Raw genomic sequence first — 20,274 nt, 5'->3', positions numbered from 1 at the left:
TATTTCCTCAATATGCCATGAAACACATTTATCAACAAAAATAACAGACTTCTTGGAATTTTTTCCTTTTTTCTTTCTAGGTATTTTTTCTCAAAATAGGATTGTCACACTGACACTTTTCAGTCGATCTATCTTGGAAGTTTTTTAAAACTTTGGCCAGCTTATGTCAATCTACTCATTCTAAGCAAATCTCCTAACAAATGCGAGTGTTTCATTGAGCTCTGTGGCAGGCAAGTGTTTTATCGAGCTCTGCTGCAGGCAAGTGTTTCATTGAGCTTTGCTGCAGGCAAGTGTTGCACTGAGCTCTGCTGCAGGCAAGTGTTTCGCTGAGCTCTGCTGCAGGCAAGTGTTGCACTGAGCTCTGCTGCAGGCAAGTGTTTCACTGAGCTCTGCTACAGGCAAGTGTTTCATCGAGCTCCGCAGCAGGAAAGTGTTTCATTGAGCTCTGCTGCAGACAAGTGTTTCACTGAGCTCTGCTGAAGGCAAGTGTTTCATTGAGCTCTGCTGCAGGCAAGTGTTTCATCGAGCTCCGCTGCAGGAAAGTGTTTCATTGAGCTCTGCTGCAGGCAAGTGTTTCATTGAGCTCTGCTGAAGGCAAGTGTTTCATTGAGCTCTGCTGCAGGCAAGTGTTTCATCGAGCTCTGCTGCAGTCAAGTGTTTCATTGAGCTCTGCTGCAGGCAAGTGTTTCACTGAGCTCTGCTGAAGGCAAGTGTTTAATTGAGCTCTGCTGCAGGCAAGTGTTTTATTGAGCTCTGCTGCAGTCAAGTGTTTCATTGAGCTCTGCTGCAGGCAAGTGTTTCACTGAGCTCTGCTGCAGGCAAGTGTTTTACTGAACTCTGCTACAGGCAAGTGTTTCATTGAGCTCTGCTGCAGGCGAAAACAAATTTGATGACTCAATCCTCATCATGAACTCTTTCACTTCCAAGATCTCTTGAGTAATTCTACTGTCTTCCGTACAATTCTTAAGATGTCTGTACGGAAAATTTGCAATTGAATGAACTAAAAATCCCCTGGTTGATTATTTTCTTTAATCTCATCACTTGTCTTGAATGATATTATATTTACAATGTAAAGAGAAATTCTGTCTTGGTCAGCCCCCCTTGGGGGTTCAAGGATTAGTGAGTTGATAATCTTTCATCTGAAGCAATCTTCAAGTAAGTCTGGTTGTGTCACGATAAAAATAACTAACTTGATCCCCTCTAGGTTCTGTAGTATTCCTATGAATGACCCCCGTGGTTGACCGATAATCGGCAGTCAATTTTCTATACCCCCCGCCTTTCGCACTATTTGTAAAAAAGTGACCCCCCTTCGTTCCCCGCTAGGGGCCCAGTTGTTCGGAAAAACGAATAGCGCTAACCCAAGATTAAATTCGAATCCGGGTTTCTTTATTCCTTTGTTCGAAAGCCTATTGGAGATCATTTTTTTTGGCTCTTTTAAGAGCATCCAAAAGTCAAATCAAAAACAAGATATATACTGAATTTACTTTTAAAGCTTTCAGATCTGAAATCAGATTTCACACTAACCATGGGTTATATAAACCCAGCTTTGAACTACCCGGAACTGAGCGATAAATAATGGCTGGTCCATTCTTTCGCAACAGCAGGGATGTTATGACACACAACAATACCTACCATCTTTATTTTCTTCTTTGACTTGGGATCCCGTGGAGACTGGCGAAGACAGTGATGACATCACATCACCCGTAATGAGAGGTATGTGAGGACGAAGAGAGGACAATGCCCGGATGCTATTTCTGTGTTGCTGGGCAACGAATTCCTGAATCTTGGCGACCATCTTGACCATGTCAGGTGTAGTGGAACGACAAATCATTATCTTGAAATCATTCCACGCTAAGTCCCCGTGCATGTAGATTTTGGCGTTCACTGGTTCCCGTTCCTGTTCGAAAAGAGAATCTGAAAAACAAACAAAACTTATATTTCACCGTAGCGTAACAAGAACTTTATCCTGATTCTCAAAATTTTTTCCATTGGTTTCACTTAAGAGTGATAACTACCTGCCATTATAGATACTTCTTGTTCACAATATTAACAAAGCCATCAGTTTTCTCGTACCAGAATTACAACACGACTAAAAAAAAAATTTTTCACTGGACTCTCATTCTGATTTCCGCCAGGTTGATGAAATTTCTTTCATTAAAAAGAAATTGCGATCACATTCACTGACGGGAAAGGTGAACCCTTTAATATTTGCCTCGCTCTTTGCTCAGTGGGTAGTAGCAACCGATTACTATCTGGGAGACACCAGTTCGAACCCTGTCGAGTTTTTTCAGGATTCTTTTGTTTTTTTTAATTTCTTAAATCGGGCTCACCTGCAAGGATCACTTCTTTCTTTGATTTTCATTTCCAGGTCATATGAAATTTATTTCATGAAAAAAAGAAAACTGTGAACAATGTTCTAAGGAATACTGTCACTCAGCCAATCACGCCATGCGATTGGATTTTTAGAGTGACAATTCCTACCATTTTTTTATTATTTGCGGGGGGGGGGGAGAGTTACTTTTTTCGCTCCATGTGTATATACCAATTAAAAAAACACTCAGTTCCAATTCTTCAAGCTACTCCACTAGGCGAATCAACGTAAACCAGTTTGCTGACGTAGCTCTTTGAACCTTGCTTGATTGGCTGCTACTCCCTTTGTGGATTTTCTTGCACAAGTAACACCCTACTCACCGGTGGAGGGGCTTTTTGTCTCCTGTAGCGTCCATTCATCACGCAGGTCAGTCTTGAACGCGGAGAGGTTTCCCATCAGTATACATGTTCCCATGTAATCAACACGAGCCTCAGCGTACCGTAGACCCAAGTGAATCAGATGCTGAGGGTTGCAGCCTCGCTGCTCGTTGACTTGGGCTAAATACAAAAAAAGAAAAAATCAATTTACCGCACTCTATGAAATTTTAACATACTCCTAATGTGTTTTAACCGATATAACAAGCGCTCTGATTGGATAAATGGTGGAGCTTTATTCTAAGATAGAGGGCACGATCACTAGATCCTGATTGGCTGAGACTGAAGACATTTTTCATTAATTTTGGGAATTGCCCGGGCAAAATCACTTGAAAAATTCAAAACAATGAAAAAAGCTCAACTTTGCCTAAAGTATTGCAACTTCATTGATGACGTTTTCTTGAACAGGGCTGCTTTCATTGCTTTGGGTGTTTTACAAAATAAATTTCCTTCAGCTGATTCGTGCGTTTTACAGTTCATTGACACTAACTGAACACTGAAATGGCTTCCAGCGAAATTGCACAACAGCGTGCGTTTTTGATCTTTTAGGTCTTCTTGATAAAAGAAGATTTTGCCCCTTATAATACTAACGAGTCATCGCACGTTTCCTCGTATAATTAAGGATTAATATCACTTTCTTTTCAGAACTTCTTAATTCACACGTGACAACAATCCTTTACTTTACTCAGCCGTTCGCGATTACCTACGGCTGGTTTTCACAGCCACGTCATCATCAAAACCATTCAACAAATAATGTTAAAAGTGCTCTAAATGGCAAACTTAACTGCTATCCTTTAAAAAGCACGTAACTTATCAATTCCATCGTCGTCAACATGTGTGAAAACAACAGAGTGCTCATTACAAAGCAAGGCCAGTAATACATCTTTGTACGCCGTCTATAATGGAGCCGAAGGTAATTTTTTTCCTACCTCGCATTTTGAGTTCTTGTATTTCAACATGTCCGCCGACGATGCCACTCCGTGCTTCATATACCGCTTGGTGAACACTCACAGACCCCTTCAGCTCACGTCGACCCATATTTGTGAGAGTAATTTGACACTGGGAACGAAGATCACTTGTACTCCATCTTAAGGAAATGATAACAAAGAAATACAGCGACAAAATTTTCAGCTGCTCTCGACCGAAGTAAACAATACTCTAAGCTGATAGAAAGAGATATTCAGGCTTTGGTTTTAGAATTATTTCTCCAGGTAAATCGTTTTTCAACAAAGAACATAATGCGTTCTTAACCCTTAACGAGGGCATCCAATGTCTCCATCTAAATGTCACTCTTAGAAGAGGAAAACAAAGGAAGGGGGATCCTAATAAATGGCATTTCACCCGTCACAAATTTAAAAGAGAAAATTTCAAATCTCTCTTCTTGTGTGTGAGGTTTCAGAGGAATCTTGCAGGTTTTCACGAAATGAAATTTTCACCGGTCACGTACATTTCAGGTGGCAGATTACGGCTCACATGGGTTAATGAATTCACGAGTCAAGCTTGCCATTCTGTAAAATTAACTTGTCAAGTATTAATTTTGGCCTTAGTCACGCATCAGCTATATACCCTCTGCCAACCTCTTAAAATTGGTTCACTTCTGAGAATTTATATTTCAGTCACGTTTTTGCATTCATTGGGTGACGAGAGGACTCGAAGAACAAGGGAAAAGTCAACGTCTAAATTTTAAGGAGAAGATTACAAGTAAAAACTTAGTCAACATGCTCTTACTGTGTTTGTCCCATCACGCTGCCCATATTTGTTGACATGTCCAACCTAGAAAGATTCACAGCCACGACAACCATTGTCTCCCATTTGGATCGAGTTCCTCCTAGGCTGGACGAAGATGAATGGCTCAGAGGACCATCAACGTCATTTTCTGATGAACTTTCGATGACTTTTAGTCCACGGCGCTCAGGTGCGTCGGTCTTCATCCCTGCTGAAACAGGATGTGTAATAGATACTGGTTAGATTGTGCCGTTTCGATAATGGCTCGTCAATACCAATTTACAAACTAGAAAAAAAAAATCTCGCTAGGAATTTTTTTTTTTAGTTTATCATTTCCCACCTGAATTTGAAGACCGTTTTCTGTTTGGAGGCGAGGTTGCGGAGGGATTCAATAACCCGTTCCTAGTTCCACTAATCGTCATTGACCGCAAGAGACCAGGGGAATTGGGAAGAAAACCAAAGAAAGAACTGCCAGACGACGCTATTTTCCGATGACCTGTAACAAAAAAACCAAAAACAAAAACACGACAATTAAAGTTAGAAGGATATAGTGAAAGTTGTAGTAGTTCTGCCTTTGTTCATAGTAGTAGTGGTCGATAGTAGTAGATGAGCTCTACTGTAGTCAACATTGGTGCAATAAGAGTTCAGTTATTGGGGATAAAGTGGTCTGAAGTGGAAAATAACCTGGTCAGAGGTTGCATGCAGATGAGTTGGTTAGCAGAGTAGAATGGGAGGATGAAGTGGTCTTTAGCGGTGGAGGAATTGGCCGAGTTGGTCAGAACTGGAGCATCAAGATACCATTATATGAGGATCAAGGGTCTGAAGGAGAGAATCAAGTAGTCGAGTGAGATGGTTGATAGAGGCAGATTACAAGAACGGTAGAGAGAAATGAGGTGATCAGTAGTTGAGGTCGTAGTAGCAGTCAGGGCTGTCGGGTATTGCCGGTCAGAATTGGGTGGACATTTAATGGAAGAGGCAATGGTAAGTAAGCTGGATAATCAATATGGTAATATCAGTAAAAGGAGTATTTACTTCTAGGGTAATTGCTCACGTGGTTATAGAGATGCACGCGCTCTGATTGGTTAAGGATTGCGTCATATCCAGCCATAATCACCTTGCACATGGTGATTATAGCTGAGGCACTAAATTTCAAAATGGCTGCCTCGCGTTTTGTCACTGTTTTCGAGGAAGTGATAAACGCGTTTGAAGAAAATTCAAATGCGAAGAGCACAAAAGATGCTTCTGAGTTTCGCGGAAAAATTTTCAAAAGAAAGAAATGAAGATTTTGCTGATTGAATTAAATAAACCTGCTAAGTCTCCTTGCTCATCCTCAGGCTCAGTGAGCATTGTTGAATAATCCGATCGACCTCGTCACGGGCATAATTCAACAATATTCACAAAGAGCTCGGCGAATAACTGCACATCAACCTAGTTAGGGCCAAGTTCACCACGTTCTCTATGACGTAGTCGGAGAGCATAGCAGCATGGAACTCGAGGGTTTGAGGGTCTGGATGTTTTCTTGATCCCGCGTTCGTGACATAACAAGTGACATCCTTCTTTATGAGTATCAAAGTTAGTTCTCGACTGACCTGGCCTATGTTTATTTGCAGGCGATTTAATCGGGGTGATAGGCGGCGGCTCCTCGTGAGACTCAGACATGGAACGAAATAAAGGATGTTTTCGAAGCTTAGCCGGTGTTGCAGTGGCAGAAGGGGTCTCTCTTTCGTTAAGGGACAAAGATCTTTAAAATAAGAATAGTACACTGTATCAGGAAACCACATCCATGAAGTACGACAACAATTTTCTAAGAAAAATTCTGGATACGGATCTCTAACCATTAAAAAAAATGGAGAATTTGTTTCAAATTTTGTTTAAAATTTTTATATTCAAGCGTTAAGAGGCAAAATAAAAGCTAGTGAAATATTGTGTTTGGAGGGTTTTCTGGATAACTTGATTGATTTGAAAGGTTCTTGACTGAATCATGAGCGCACTCTCCCACCTAATAAACTGTAAGTTTAGAACGAAAGGATCCTTTTGATAACCTTACCTCCTTCAAAAGATCATTACTCTTTGAACGTTACGAGTATGTTGGCAGCGTTTCAGACATACCTTCTCCTGTCTTCGTCGGAGGATTTATTCCTTGGAACTGTATCAGGGCTCATTTCCGATGACATCGCTGAGGTCTTCGTGGCGTAAGATCCCTCCTTTCCTAAGAATAACCGCTGGACAAGTCCTCCCTTATACCAAGCCTTTGGAAAGTCCAGAATCTCGTTCAAACGGCGCATGTCATAGTTGAAAGTTGCTGAGCCAATGTCACAGATACCTTACAAGAAATCAATTCAAAGGTATGTCTCAAAGGTGAGAACGAGTCCTCGGTTTAAACACTTTGGCTTCCCTTGCAATATCATCTCTGAACCACACATTAAGGTCTCGAGAATACAGAAAATGATCACCAACTAAAGAAGCTCTTGATTTTCCTTGTCAACACAATGTATCGAGGACAGTATGGAGAAGATGAATACTAATGTTACGGTGTAAAGGGCTACGGAAGCAATTTTGGGTTAAAGTTATTTGTAAAGTTGAACTTACCAGACACCTTGACAACAGTCGAGGACCCGGTCCCCGTCCCGGCCAGAAGATCAGGTGATGGCGTCCTAGTTTTATCTTCCGTCGAACCACCTGTAGACCCAACTCTCCTGCGGGACAAATTAAACTTGACGAATTCCACGTTTAAACTTAGTGAGTCCTTCTTACCAGATAAGGGCTGAGACGGCGCAAAACGGAATTGCGGACGATTGTCCTCAAGGTTGTCTTCCGCCTCGGAGGAGCCGCCACTTGGAGAGCGACCCAGACCCGTGTGCTGCTTTCCGTATGGATGGAAGATGCAAAATGAAAAGCGGGAGAGGCAGACGGTGAAGCTGATACCACCACTGTCAAAAGTCAACAAGGAAGGAGGTAGGGTGCTTTCCATTTGGTCCGTCTTAAGACGCGATTGATCCCGACCGAGGAGCCGAGAAGACGGGGTTTGTAGCAGAGACTTGTTAGGACTGGAGTTGGACGAAAACACAACATCCAGTGCAGGAAGCCGCAGCATACACTCTACACGTGAGACAGGGAGACAGCTGAAGCGAATATCAGATGGCTGCACACGAATCACAACCACCACATCTACAGGAAAGGAAGAATATTCCGACATAGAGGAAGACACCACAGAGCCTCCCATTTCTCCCTCTGTGTCGCTGTCTTCACCCGAGGCTATACCTCCCCCGTCGACCAATTCGTCTCCACCTGGCACGCTGATCGGTTGCAGAGCTTGTTCAATGAAATCTAGCAGACGTGGTTTCAACACCATTTCTTGAGGTAGTGACTGGAACAACACCCATACATACAAACCAGCTTTCTTGACGATTTTCCTGTTTTGGGTAGAGCTCATAAGTAAAGAATCCACGCTTCGACCTTCTTGATCCGTTGATTCAGCGTAACTGATAAAAGATGAGTTGTCTGTGGGTGTCCCCGGCTGGACCAATATCGTGGGGGGACCCCCACCGACAGAACTCGGGGAAACACAGACTCCGACATTTTCCGAGTCAATGGTGGAATTGTAGTGTACACGGACATCCACCGCAGGTAAAAGCAGTTTTGTATCTTCAGGCTGAGGTTTCTCCTGCGTGCTTTGCTTCTGTCGCTTCTGACCAATGGTAGTCTGGAACAGTGGGGTTGACAATTTACCGCGTGCGGGATCAAACAATTGGAATCGTTTGTCCGAAGTCCTGGGGAAAAAATAAGTAATTAACATAAAGATTTTATGTTGTCAAAATAAGTAATTAACATAAAGATTTTATGACGTCAAAATGTTGTGACAACACAAAGAAGTGACATACAAGGTGTGTCACCCATGTTCTTACCACATTCTGGCGTCCTCTTTGATCTATTACTGTTCAGATCCACGGTAATATGGAACCTAATTGTTTTACTTTATGGTAAAAATGGCGACATCATCTACGCATCTGTCCTCCAACAGATCAAGATAAAGAACCAATCAAAATGCGCGCATAAGTCAGCTTATCAAATACCCCATTATGCTTTTAATAGTACACACTCTGCTGTGAATTCCAAACGTATCTGAAATAGTTAAATACCATATCAGACAAAAACCGCGAGCTGATCCACATTTTTAACTAAGACTAGTAAAATTATCTTGCGCTTTGAAATTTAGGATGAAGTGTCGAGGGTTATTCAAATCTGTCTTGGTTATACCATTAAGCTTTGAGAGCTTTTGAAGGCGGTATTCACCTATCCAATCAGAAGCACAGTTTAGAGCCAACCATGCCTGTTTGTGCTTTCCCGCATTCGAGGCCGGTTACGTAATCTGATTAGTAGATGCGATTACTTTGAGTTTGTTTTGCGCCACAAGAAAAGAGCTTTACGTTTCTAGAGAGTCAGATTTTATATCATGCTGATGTTTGAAGTTGTTTGCGTGACAGAGGTTTGGCCCATTGATCTCACTCAGGAGATACACTTACGCATTTTGTTCGTTTCCTGCTGAAATCAAAGATGTTAATTAAACACCTTCAATTGTCTTGTACGCAGATTTCCATACCACAAAGCCCGCTACAAGTCTTTACTTTTCCCCTAACTCAGACTTAGATCGCATATAAAATACCACACAACAGTGGTCCACCACGATAGAGAACACGCCGCGCGACTCTCAAGTATTTGCGATGAAAAGTAATGCTCAAAACGCTACACATGTCCAGGCCTTTTCTCCTGATCAAATGCCCGGTTACTATGCTACGAATGACCTAACAAACGAACTAAAGATTTCCTGTCGTGTTATGTTAAATTCTATAGAAATGGAATAAAAAAAAAACTACTGGTTGGACAATACCAGAGTAAGGTAAGACATAGATCTAGTCGGTAAATATGATGTCTGTTTTACAGCTAACAATTAAGGTAAAGATTTAAAGTATTCTCCATTTTCATTATAAAGCAACTTTCTCAAGACTCCACTTGTGATTTCCTTCCATTTCATTTTCAAAAACTGTCTTTCTAAAAACACAGTTGCGTGACTAGAGTGCGACTTTTACGCCGGTGTTTGCGGTAAGTGCTAAATGTAAAATTGAAATTCTCTGACGTACTTGGTGTCTGCAGCGTCATCCTTTTCTCCTTCCTCAGCAGGATAAAACACACACTGACCACTATCAATCTCTACAGCCACGTCTAACTCAAAATCAAGATTTTGTTGTGTCTGCTGTTGCTGTGATTGTTGCTGCGTAGTAAACGACTTTTGCGACGAGCCGCTCTCATAATCCGACTCACTCGGAGTCCTAAAAGTCACTCTTGGTCCTCCTGTTTCTTCTCCTTCTTGGTGCAGCATGCCTCGCAACGGGGGTGTATCTTCGTGAATCGACTTAACTGCGTTACTGCCAACGTTGATGATGTCGGGGAGAGATGGCGAATGCCTTCCAAAAATTGCGTTCTCCCCCTCGTCCTCGCAAGTAATCATCGGAGCGTCGCTGGTAGAAAATCTCATAGGTCTCTGCGGCGACGACGAAGTGGATCCCATCTCCACCATTTCGCTCTCAATGTCCTCCTGGTCGCTACTCACTTGGCGACGCACTCTAGAGCGAGTTCTGGATCCCTGAACTTTCTCTGACATAGCTTTCCTGCCATGAATTTTGCCTCGGTCTGACTCGGCAACCTTCGAAAGAGTCGATCGGCCAGACCGAGAATTTCTCCGAAGCCTCTTCCGAACGTCTTTGCGAAATTCGTTAAAGACTGCGCTTTCAAGATCCTGAAGTCGTTTCGTTTCTCGTTCCATGACGTACGATGCCACGTCAGTTTTTCTCCTGTGAAAATTCACAGAAAAAAGTAAACTTCTGTCATTTTGTATATCGCCATTTTTAGCGATATTTTTTTAAATCACGAATGCAACCTTAGATGCAATGAGTTTTGTAAAATGGTTGGCCACTGCACCACGGCTCAGAATTGTTCAAACGCTCCAATATTGACTTAAATAATGTTCTAAAAATTTCGCGACAAGAAATTCCTACTCAATTATAACGTTAAGTTATTTCACAGAATTCAAAAGGCAACACTCCTTTAAAAAAAAATCGGCTTTAAAAAATACAATCAAAGAATGAAAAGAAAAGTACTATGCCTCCTTACCTGAGTTCATTGACCTTGCGGGCCTGTTCCCACATATTTTTCTCTATATTTCTAGATTTCCGTCCATCCATCGTCCCCGCCATGTTATCCACCTCGTCTCGACCTCCAACAGATGTCCTTGGAGTCTGGTCCCTGTCCTGCAGTTCTGTAACCGAGTCAATGTTAGCCACATCCGGCTCACCAGCCAAAGCGGTCAGCGTTTGTCCCAGAGATGACAGATGCTTACCAATGTTGGTGTCGCAATGCAATTCGATACCGCACATGCGCCATTGGAAGGACATAACCCACTTCCCTGCCTTGATCATGTCTGTTGTGGAATAAAAGAAGACAACTTTGGTTTAAAGGTTTTAGTCTTGCGAACTTATATGATGACTCGTTAGAGCCAAACATCCTCGGTTTCCCCGGCATGAAGCGCCTAAGTGTGTTGCTCATCTCCAGAGGAACGCCAGTACACTGTTTTGCCAGATTCCCCAGTTTTCTTAACCCACTAGCACTTCATACCCTAACATCAATAAGCATATCCTCCATACTGTCCTCTCTTTATTTCATGAGTTTCTGACAACGAGAATTTGTTTAATAATCAAGAGCTTATTTAGTTGGTGATAATTTCCTTTATTCTTGTCACCTTAATGCCTGATTCGGGGTTGAAACTGCCAGGAGAAATCAAATGCTAGCCACACTTGGGAGTCAAAGGGTAAATAGTGCTAAGAGGAAAGAAGCATTGTGGAAGTAAGGCTCATTGCCCCTTGACAAGGCGGCAGAGGGAAAAAACAAGCAGCTGCGCTTCCGGCCATTTTCCTTCCCAAGCCTCTTGCGGCTCCGCCACTAAAATGTTTGAATGCGGAGGCGGCGTGGCCGAGTGGTTAGGGTGCTGGACTTGTAATCCGGTGTCCCGGGTTCAAGTCCTCTACCCTGCCACTCACTGGATTTGTTCTCGGATGCCCCTAGTTCAACTCCTCGGCTGCGCTCTGTAAATAGCCCACTGGTCTGCCTCCTGCCAGTGGGGATTTTTAAGCTCTTAGTTAGTCTACATTGTGGCTGAAAAGCCCCTAAGGAGGAGCTTCAATTAACGTATACTATTATAATTATTATTATTATTATTATTATTATTATTATTATTATTATTATTATTATTAATGCGCTCACAAAACTGCTGGCTAAAAGCAATTTTCGAAGGAATCTTACCTGGTGTCACAGGATACCTCTGTGTTCTGGAGCACAGTTCGTAGGTTCCTTCAGGAACAACACCTTGAAGATACAAAAGGATTAGATTATCGTTTGCGGCAGTAGTGTATAAAGAAAACATGCTTTTCAAGAACTTTTATATAAGTGGCTTTCGATAGTTCCATGGGTGGATGTGCCGTGAGGCGAGACCCAAACACGAGAACTTGCTCGCAAACTAAACACATGAGCAGTCTTACAGGTGGCAGAACTGACTTTTATTGAAAACCCTGAGAAAAACAGTTCAGTTTCCTTCACTTGACTAAAGGCACAGTTCAAAGTAATGAACGGAAACGAAAAGTGAAATGCCACGATGCCTTACATCTACTACATCGCGCTGTTGACCCTGACTCAAAGTTTGGTTTCCAGTCCTCAGTGTCGGTATCAAATTTATCGGCGAACCAAAGGCAGAAGCTGTTGAACTTTCCTTTGCTGACAAAAGAGACGCTTGAACAACATGTGAGTAACATCTGTTCAACTCTTAACACCATAGCAGGACCAGGCTCTTGCTCTAAAAATAGATAAATAAGAAAGGAAACAAGAGCGCATTGCAAGTGAGCGTCAAAAGGATTTCAAAGGGAACTCGCCTAAAAGGCGGGAAAAACGCGGGCAACCAGGTCGCAGATGGAGTTATTATTTTTTTTGGCATATGATTGGTTGAGAGGGTGGCCTGGTTTCTGGACCAGTCAGAGAGCAAAGTGTAACAACCAATAAAATAACGAATTACTATCGAGGATCGAGGCTCAACAAAAAATTATCTTCAAGGACACATTCTCAAGCTAATTATTTGCAATCCGTGCCAGCCTTCTTCATTCTTGTCATCCGTGTACTTTTAAGGTTTATTTTTTCCTCAGTGGTCTTAATCAACATTAACTTTTATTTCCTGCACTATTCCTACCATTTAAAGCATATTATCCGAGACGATAAAAAGTAATCAAGTTACCGTGGAAATGTATATACGTGTTCTTGTAACTTTTCTAGGATTCACTTACCAGCATATCTCATTTGAAAGCCTTGAGCGATACCCTGAAAAAGGAAACAGAACACGTTCATAACTAAATAGGTTCCACTTTGAAAAGCTGGCAGAACGCCCACGTAATTCACGGACTTTTTTCGTTTTGTTCTAACATTTCGCGCGGCTTTTTACCTCGATAATCCCAAACCTCTTCGCTTAAATATTTCCTCTCATTGACAGTAATGATTACAAACCTGATTGCCATTGTAGAGGGGAATACAAACGCCAAGTTGGTCGACAGTAAGTTGAAGGAAAAGTGATCCCGACAACTGAGAAGACGGGGCTCTCTGAGGCAGTTTGTCCAACACCGCTTGAGTGGCAAAGTGAACCTGAAGAGAGACGAAGAAAAACGCCACCTTGTTCATCTCCAGTAAATAACTGAATCAGTGCGTCTTGCCTCTTGTTGTATTCATAACTATTTTTCCTGAATAATTTAGGACGGTGATATAAATAAAAGCGCATTTCGATTGAGTGTCGATAAGAACCAATAAGACTCGCCTGAAGCGCGAGAAACGCGCGCGACCTAGTTGCTCCTGATTGGTTAAGAGGACGGCCTGAGTTTTCTTGACCAATCACAGAGCAGAATAAAACAACCAAAACAATAACGCTTGACTATCGACACTGCGCCCATTGAATTATGGCATGCAGAAGAAGGCAGAAGCTACAGTACGTAACTGACTGTCTGACAAAATATATGGTCAACACTGCTGTTCAAATCTCTCACTGCATTCATTACACTCGTTCACGTAACTCATTTCAACAATAAAAGCTTTGCATCCAAAAGTTGCCAAATAAACGAGACGCATATTAGAGATAGGGCATTTAAAACGTTGTAAGATAACTGAGCGAAATGGCTATGAAGTAAAACAACTGCAATATGCATTAACTGTGCTAAGAAAACATTTTAACTAACCTCTTACTTTTCTTTACTAACTACAAAGAATTACTCAATCGCACACACTTTTTAACTGTCTAACTCACCGACAGATTGATTTTTCTACCAAATAGCTGAGAAACTGTATTGCGAATTAGCTGTGAATAAATGTACGCATAAATACGTAAATTATGGGCCATCTGAAATAGATATGTAACAACTGAATGGGGCATAGATAGCAGTTTTTTATACTATGGAAGAGAAAAAACAAATAACACCAAAAACACAAGTTATGGCTTAGTGTTTAATAAACACCACACAGACATTTGATGCGGTACATGTAAATGTCCCAAACGATCGAAATAACGAGACGGACAAAGAAAGCAAATGTAATGCAAGAAATATGCAGTTCGTTCAAAGAGTCTGTCAGGAAAGTTTCGACCAAAAGGAACGAGCAGCAAGTATGAAACAAAAATGTTCAGCGAAAAAAAATGTGTAAGAACAAGATGGAAGGTCGCAGAGTGCATGTTGTTAAAACTCAGAAAATCAGTACTAACATCACTTGTGGTGTTCTTCTCAAGTCGCTGTATAAGAGAGTGGAATCATTGATAGAGTAAATTTATGAGGACTGTACATAAGAATTATGACAAAATTCACTTTCTGTAGGAAAAGAATCAAGGCCTGAAAATTTTGATATGCCCAGGGAAAGGAAATGAAGGCAGTATCAGGGGTGGAAAACGAAATAAGAAATTTAAGGGACACGGGTACTTTTTGGCGAGAATCTACTAAGAGCTGAGGAGGACGAAGCACATGCAGGAAAGAGTTTTAACACCACGTGAGCGACACGCTAACGCCACGTGAGCGACACGCAAACGCCACGTGAGCGACACGCGAACGCCACGTGAGTGCCACGTGAACACCGCATGAGCACCACGTAGAAAATTGAAGTGACTGCACTCAAAGGGATGAGGACAGAAACAAAGCTATGGCGGAAAAAAGAAGATGCAACTGCCAGCTAATCATGGCGGGAAAAAGCTGTCGGCATTACTCTGAAAACATCAAAAGATCAAGAATCGAGAAGACTACCATATGATTATGAAGGCCTCTAATAACAGCACAAAACGGTAATTGAGCATGTCTAGAAGAAATCCAAGTGTAATTAATACCGACCTCTTTGTTGAGCGCAAGTCGTTGTTCGTTCCAGTGTTCATAAGCGTTCTTGTAATTCAAATAAACAAGAACCGCTGAAAAAAGAATACAAAAACTCAAACTTCCGATGTTTTTACTATGTAAATGAAAAAAAAGACTAATGCGTGCTACGAAATATGAATTAAGTACTGTTACGTGTGCTATGTTCCACCAACTATCTGCTGCTTGCTATAGCCCCATTATAGTAAAACACGAGCGCACTAGGATGTATCCTATTCTGTGTATATTGTATCTCTCTTATGTACAAATTTATAATAATAATAATAATAATAATAATAATAATTGAAATTTATATGGCGCAAATTCCATATACATAATGAAATGCGCTTTACATGAAAATAAAGAAAATGTAGGGAAAAAAATATATATATCTATATATGTAAAATTACAAATTTACCAATGAGATAGGAAATTAAAAAGCACTAACCAAATGAGATAGAATATTAAAAAGTACTAAGCTAATGAGATGGAAGATTAAAAACCCAGGTAAAAAGGTAGGTTTTAAGATTACGTTTCAAACTAGAGAAGGAGTGAAGGCCAGTGATGTTACTTGGTAAGTCATTCCAGAGACGTGGTGCAGCATAGGAGAATGCCCTTGCTCCCAATGTGGGTAACATCTTACCACTTGGGACCTTGAGCAGAAGTTTTTGATTCGACCTTAGCTCATATTTAGTGGGAATTTTAAAGCTAACAAGCTTACAAATTTCTTCAGTTTCAACCCTTGACCATTCTGAAACTAAACTACAAGACTCCTTTCAAGTTAAAAAAGGGAAAATATGGCAAAACTGCAAGAAAGGAAGAATGTTTAAAGGTATTTTGTGGAAATAACCATCACATCGCATTATTCTCCACCATATTACACATGCAAAGACCTGTAATGGTTCATCCCTACTTCTTTTTCAGTAATGATTGCCTCTGTGGCATTTCACCGATCATTATTACCTCTGAGCAAAGGTTCCCGATAATAAGTTAATACATTCACCTTTGTCGAATGCCACTTGTTGTACGTACAAACACGGTTTAGTTAGCGTCACCAGGAATGTCTCTTTATCCTCTGTGCCAGCTAACGATCTGCTGTCCTGTGATCACAAAAAAATGGATACAACCATCAGTTTTCAAACAACCGTTATGGACTTATTCAAAACCTACTCGTGCGGTCATTCCAGAATAAGTGATCCAAAGTACTTTCATGTTAACCTTTGTTCAAACTAAGGGCTGCATTTGAATATTGATCGTCTGTTCAGGCTACCAGTCAGCAATTTGGTCGCCTGAAAAAATTCTGGGGACTAATTCAGTAGCGAAACGCATCAATTTGGCGACAAGTGTTCGGCGGTCATGTAATTTATTCATGTCATTTCTTCCCCAGGGACTACATTGTTATTTCCAGCGACCATTTCATGATTCTAGGTCGTCAGACGGCGACTTTGAATGAATTTAAATGAATTTGAGCTAGGATTCCCGTACCTGAAATGAGTTGCTAACTCCAATCCTTGTTTTGAAGTAAGCCAACTGCTGATATTCGAGTTCGTTGTCTATGTTTCGGCTCTGTCGATGGAGAAAAAGGACAACAGTTTACCACTCTGGAGCTTCTGAGTTATAACAATCATCACTGCTAATTATTACCTTGGTAAATTGTCCTAAAGAGAGATTCACGTCCACTTCTGCCTTCCCAAATAGTTTCACATAGCTGCTACCTAGAGACAAAACCAGAGAAGCGAAACATTAATAATTCAAAAAAATTCCGAGCTTGAAACACTCCTACTTTATTTTCCCGCGCTCGGCACCTAGCGCTGGCGCTAGGCTGGAGTGACGTTTTCCCGCTCTTTCCATAACTGTTTTCCGTGCATGGTTTCGCACAGCAGTAACTTTTCACGCGCTCGGTACCAAGCACATGTCTCGCTCAGACATCTGCTTGATTCGTTGTATTAGTTTACCTTGTTGTGACTGACCCATAAAAAATAACAACAACAACAACATAAAGAGTTTCAAAACCTGACGTTTCAAATGTTCGCTCTTCGTCAGTCGCTCTGACGAAGGACCAACGCTTGAAATATCTGCGTTAGAAAATCTTTCAACTGACTAGTTTACATTATCAACTAATTTGATAAACCAAATTATATTGTTATGCTCCCTCACCGACGTAGCACCACAGTTTCTTTAAAGACTTACCCCCTCTATATAAAGACTGAAAAAAAAAAATCTACTGAATACATACTTCTTCTCAGCTGACCATGCAAGAGACCAGACGATGGCGCTGAGTTAGACACCTCTAATGATACTACACCGGTGTCCAGTCTCACCGCGGTAGAAGAAGGAGTTGTAGCTGTCACTTGAATTCCCTGACAGAGAAAAACACGAGGAAAAAACTTCGTTGTCTTGTATGCCAAATAAGCATATCTCAGAAAACCGTTGATTACTGTGGGAAAAGTCTTACCAACAATGCTTGCACCATTTGGGTCAAGTTGTCAAAAATACAACAGAAGGGGACCCGTGTTGTTTATAAATTCCACAATAGCATGAATTAAAAAGAGCAATCTTACATCTAGTACATGGATTACCTTCAGATTAAGACGGAATGAATACAGCAAGGGAATTTCTTTCTCCTTCGCGGTGTCCACATCTTCAGTAGAAGCGGTTCTCCACAAGGGAACTGGTTGGCTCTCACCGGACACTCGCTGAAGAACATCATTCACTTCCTACAAATCCAAACGGAAATCAAGACAAAAAGCTGCGGTTACAATACTGTTTTCAAAGAAACACTGACACAGCAAAATCAAGGAACGTCCAGGAAAAACAAAATGGTTCACAAAGGGATGAAAGAGAAGAAAAACGTTGTCAAACTCAATTTAGAATTAAAATAAAAACGTTTGCCAATGCTTGATATAGGTAAGCGTTTTAAGTAGTGTTTACTAGACTAAAATGAACCTAAATGATAGCTCATAGATCACGAGTGCTTGGGGATAAGTCGTTTCTGTTTTAGTTTTATCATTATTACCATGATCGTCAATCAAATTACTTCTAACAATGCTATTATTGTGTCACTTTTGTGAGCGATGCTAGAATTGTAAACTTTAAAAAAATATTAGAACAGTCCCGCTGATTGTGATGCATGTTAAGTATAAACGGTAGCAGTGCAAACTAGACTAGCCTTGTAAGTTATGTCCGTAATGTTATTGTAAGTATTGTATAACTAATTAAAAGCAAAGAGGTATAACATGGATAACAACTGAATAACAACACTTAGAAAATCAAGCATGGTTAAAACATACTTACCTTCATGAAGCTCTTCTGCACAAACACAAGATGGTTCAACAGATCTGTAGTGAGGCTGTGTTGGAAGGCACCGATTTCTGCTGATACGTACAGATGGCTTTTAGATGAAGAACGACGGAGAAAGCTCTCCTCAGTTTCCGGAGGTCTTGCCTTGGCTCGGACGGGCCGAGGAAGCTTGGAAATGAGTTCACCTTCCACGTGGACTGGGGGGAGTTCCACAACCGTGGCTGGCGGGATTGTATTATCCAGGGACTGAACCTTTACGGAAAACAGTCGTCGAGTAATACAGAAAGGTTAGATTTGTGATAGGAGTACAACGGCACTTTCGCTACTTTTTGCCTGTTTTTCAGCTTTTCTCCGCTGACCGAGAGCCTAGCAAAAGCTATTTGAGAGTGACCTAACGAGGCAGGCAAACGTCTGCGTATGTGCCAACGCTATAAAGACTAGGTGGCGTGCTTAAAGCTGTAGAACCAGGTAATCTTATCTCACACGTGTTATAGACAACCACAAAAGCCACTAGGTCAAGGTGTTTCAGAAGTGTATAACGTTTTTGGTAAAGCTCAAAACAGAATGATAAATCAACGGGAGACCAGTAATTATACAAGCTTTGTGTTCGAAAAGTCTCGAGTTTTCCTTTTTCCTATGTTTTTGTTTTCTTTTACATACTAATTTGAACGTTTCAATCTTAAGCTTATTTTGCGAGACAGCTGTTTTTTTTTTTGTCTTCCTTTGAAACTTTGTGCGGGAAATTGGTGTACGGTCCGGTCGGAATTTATCTCCTCGCGAATGTCCGATGTCTGACTGCTGTGTTAAGGATCGAGGGTTGCGAGAATAACTCAGTAAGATACAAGGTTGCTTCTTCATCGAGGAAACAAGGAAAACATCTGGCTTTATGGGTAAACATACGTTTATGTTGCTTTTAAAAATTCTCACTGGGAATTTTTCAAAAGCAATTTACCTTGGAAGTAAAACTCAGATTGTGAACCGGCATGGACAACTTGAAAGTGCTGTTCTTGCCTGTGCGACCTGATCCTTTAACTCTTCCAATCTACAGAGAATAATTAAAAAAATCATTTTTACCACAACTGGCAGTAATGTCGCAATACGATTGGACAATTTGTAGTTGTAGATAAGAGTGCAGACCACGAGACAACGATACTCGCGTCAACGTGTCTCGCAACGTGTCACGTACTGAAAGAATCATGAGTCCACAACATTTTGACCATTGTGTTGACGAAAATCGCTGTCGATAAGAGAACAGACCGCGCTAAATCACTGTCCATTTGTTAAATATACTCCATGAGTTTTGACTAATTCAGTTGTGGCTAGATTCTGTGGACAAAACAGACACTGCCTAACCTTGTACTCTGCTCGAAGAGAAGGCAGCAGCGAGGCTCCGAGGCAAAATCCCTTCAGAACACACGTGAAAGAGATTCTAGCTACTGTGGGGAGTGGCGAGGGTCCGTCTACACGATCCCATGGAGCAAACGGCTTGACAGAAGACGGAGACACAAGCTGAGCGATCTTTGAGAAATCAGACGGCACACCAGAAAGCCTGGGGTTCATTAGGCGGGACTGGGATCTAGTCTCCAGACTTGCCATTGATCTACACGTTAAAATCAGGACAACGATTGTTAAATTCATACAAATACAAGACGATATTACCTCAGTTCTCTCAAATAAGCAATAGACCGCACATTTCATCAGCTTATCGATGGAAGAACTAGCGCGGGATACATAGAGAATGAAACAAAACTTGTAGATAACTCGCCTTCGGCTCGTAATCAGCAAACTATCTCGTGTTCTGAAAGAGGTAAGTTTCGGAAGAAAATGTAGTGTTGCGTGGGTGGGAAGGGGGGGGGGGTATTACGGGATAATTTGATTTTATCAACAAAATTGATAACGTAAATGGCCACCGTAAGTCTCTACCTTTAGAAAGTCTTTACGGTGGCCAATTAGCATTATCAACTCAGTTGATAACACCAAATTTTCTCTTATTCCCCTTTATTCCGAGTGGGTTATTACGCCACTAAACCGATAGAAA

The 20,274-nt window shown here is 41.3% G+C and overlaps 1 protein-coding gene across 2 annotated transcripts in view; it reads right to left on the bottom strand.

Moving 5' to 3' along the window:
• LOC111337651 (bridge-like lipid transfer protein family member 1) overlaps window positions 1-20,274 on the bottom strand; it is a 65,646-nt gene that overhangs the window by 3,642 nt on the left and 41,730 nt on the right. The window contains exons 37-59 of one of the 2 annotated variants that reach the window (XM_088732635.1): window positions 19,590-19,836; window positions 19,189-19,278; window positions 18,231-18,488; window positions 17,516-17,653; window positions 17,173-17,296; window positions 16,581-16,651; window positions 16,422-16,502; window positions 15,940-16,036; window positions 14,919-14,992; window positions 13,069-13,203; window positions 12,852-12,885; window positions 12,182-12,370; window positions 11,824-11,886; window positions 10,639-10,945; window positions 9,609-10,319; window positions 7,060-8,240; window positions 6,580-6,793; window positions 6,060-6,211; window positions 4,811-4,966; window positions 4,474-4,681; window positions 3,675-3,832; window positions 2,692-2,868; window positions 1,633-1,914 (exon numbers count right to left, since the gene is read on the bottom strand). In XM_088732635.1, the coding sequence (XP_088588761.1) occupies window positions 1,633-1,914; window positions 2,692-2,868; window positions 3,675-3,832; window positions 4,474-4,681; window positions 4,811-4,966; window positions 6,060-6,211; window positions 6,580-6,793; window positions 7,060-8,240; window positions 9,609-10,319; window positions 10,639-10,945; window positions 11,824-11,886; window positions 12,182-12,370; window positions 12,852-12,885; window positions 13,069-13,203; window positions 14,919-14,992; window positions 15,940-16,036; window positions 16,422-16,502; window positions 16,581-16,651; window positions 17,173-17,296; window positions 17,516-17,653; window positions 18,231-18,488; window positions 19,189-19,278; window positions 19,590-19,836 (5,147 nt within the window). The remainder of the gene's footprint in view (window positions 1-1,632; window positions 1,915-2,691; window positions 2,869-3,674; window positions 3,833-4,473; window positions 4,682-4,810; window positions 4,967-6,059; window positions 6,212-6,579; window positions 6,794-7,059; window positions 8,241-9,608; window positions 10,320-10,638; window positions 10,946-11,823; window positions 11,887-12,181; window positions 12,371-12,851; window positions 12,886-13,068; window positions 13,204-14,918; window positions 14,993-15,939; window positions 16,037-16,421; window positions 16,503-16,580; window positions 16,652-17,172; window positions 17,297-17,515; window positions 17,654-18,230; window positions 18,489-19,188; window positions 19,279-19,589; window positions 19,837-20,274) is intronic. The other variant, XM_088732636.1, reaches the window with a different exon arrangement.

The sequence above is a fragment of the Stylophora pistillata genome, chromosome 9, assembly GCF_964205215.1.
Source record: "Stylophora pistillata chromosome 9, jaStyPist1.2, whole genome shotgun sequence".
Lineage (NCBI taxonomy): Eukaryota > Metazoa > Cnidaria > Anthozoa > Scleractinia > Pocilloporidae > Stylophora > Stylophora pistillata.
The sequence above is the reverse complement of the archived record's forward strand: the minus strand, read 5'-3'. Positions and strand labels throughout refer to the sequence as shown.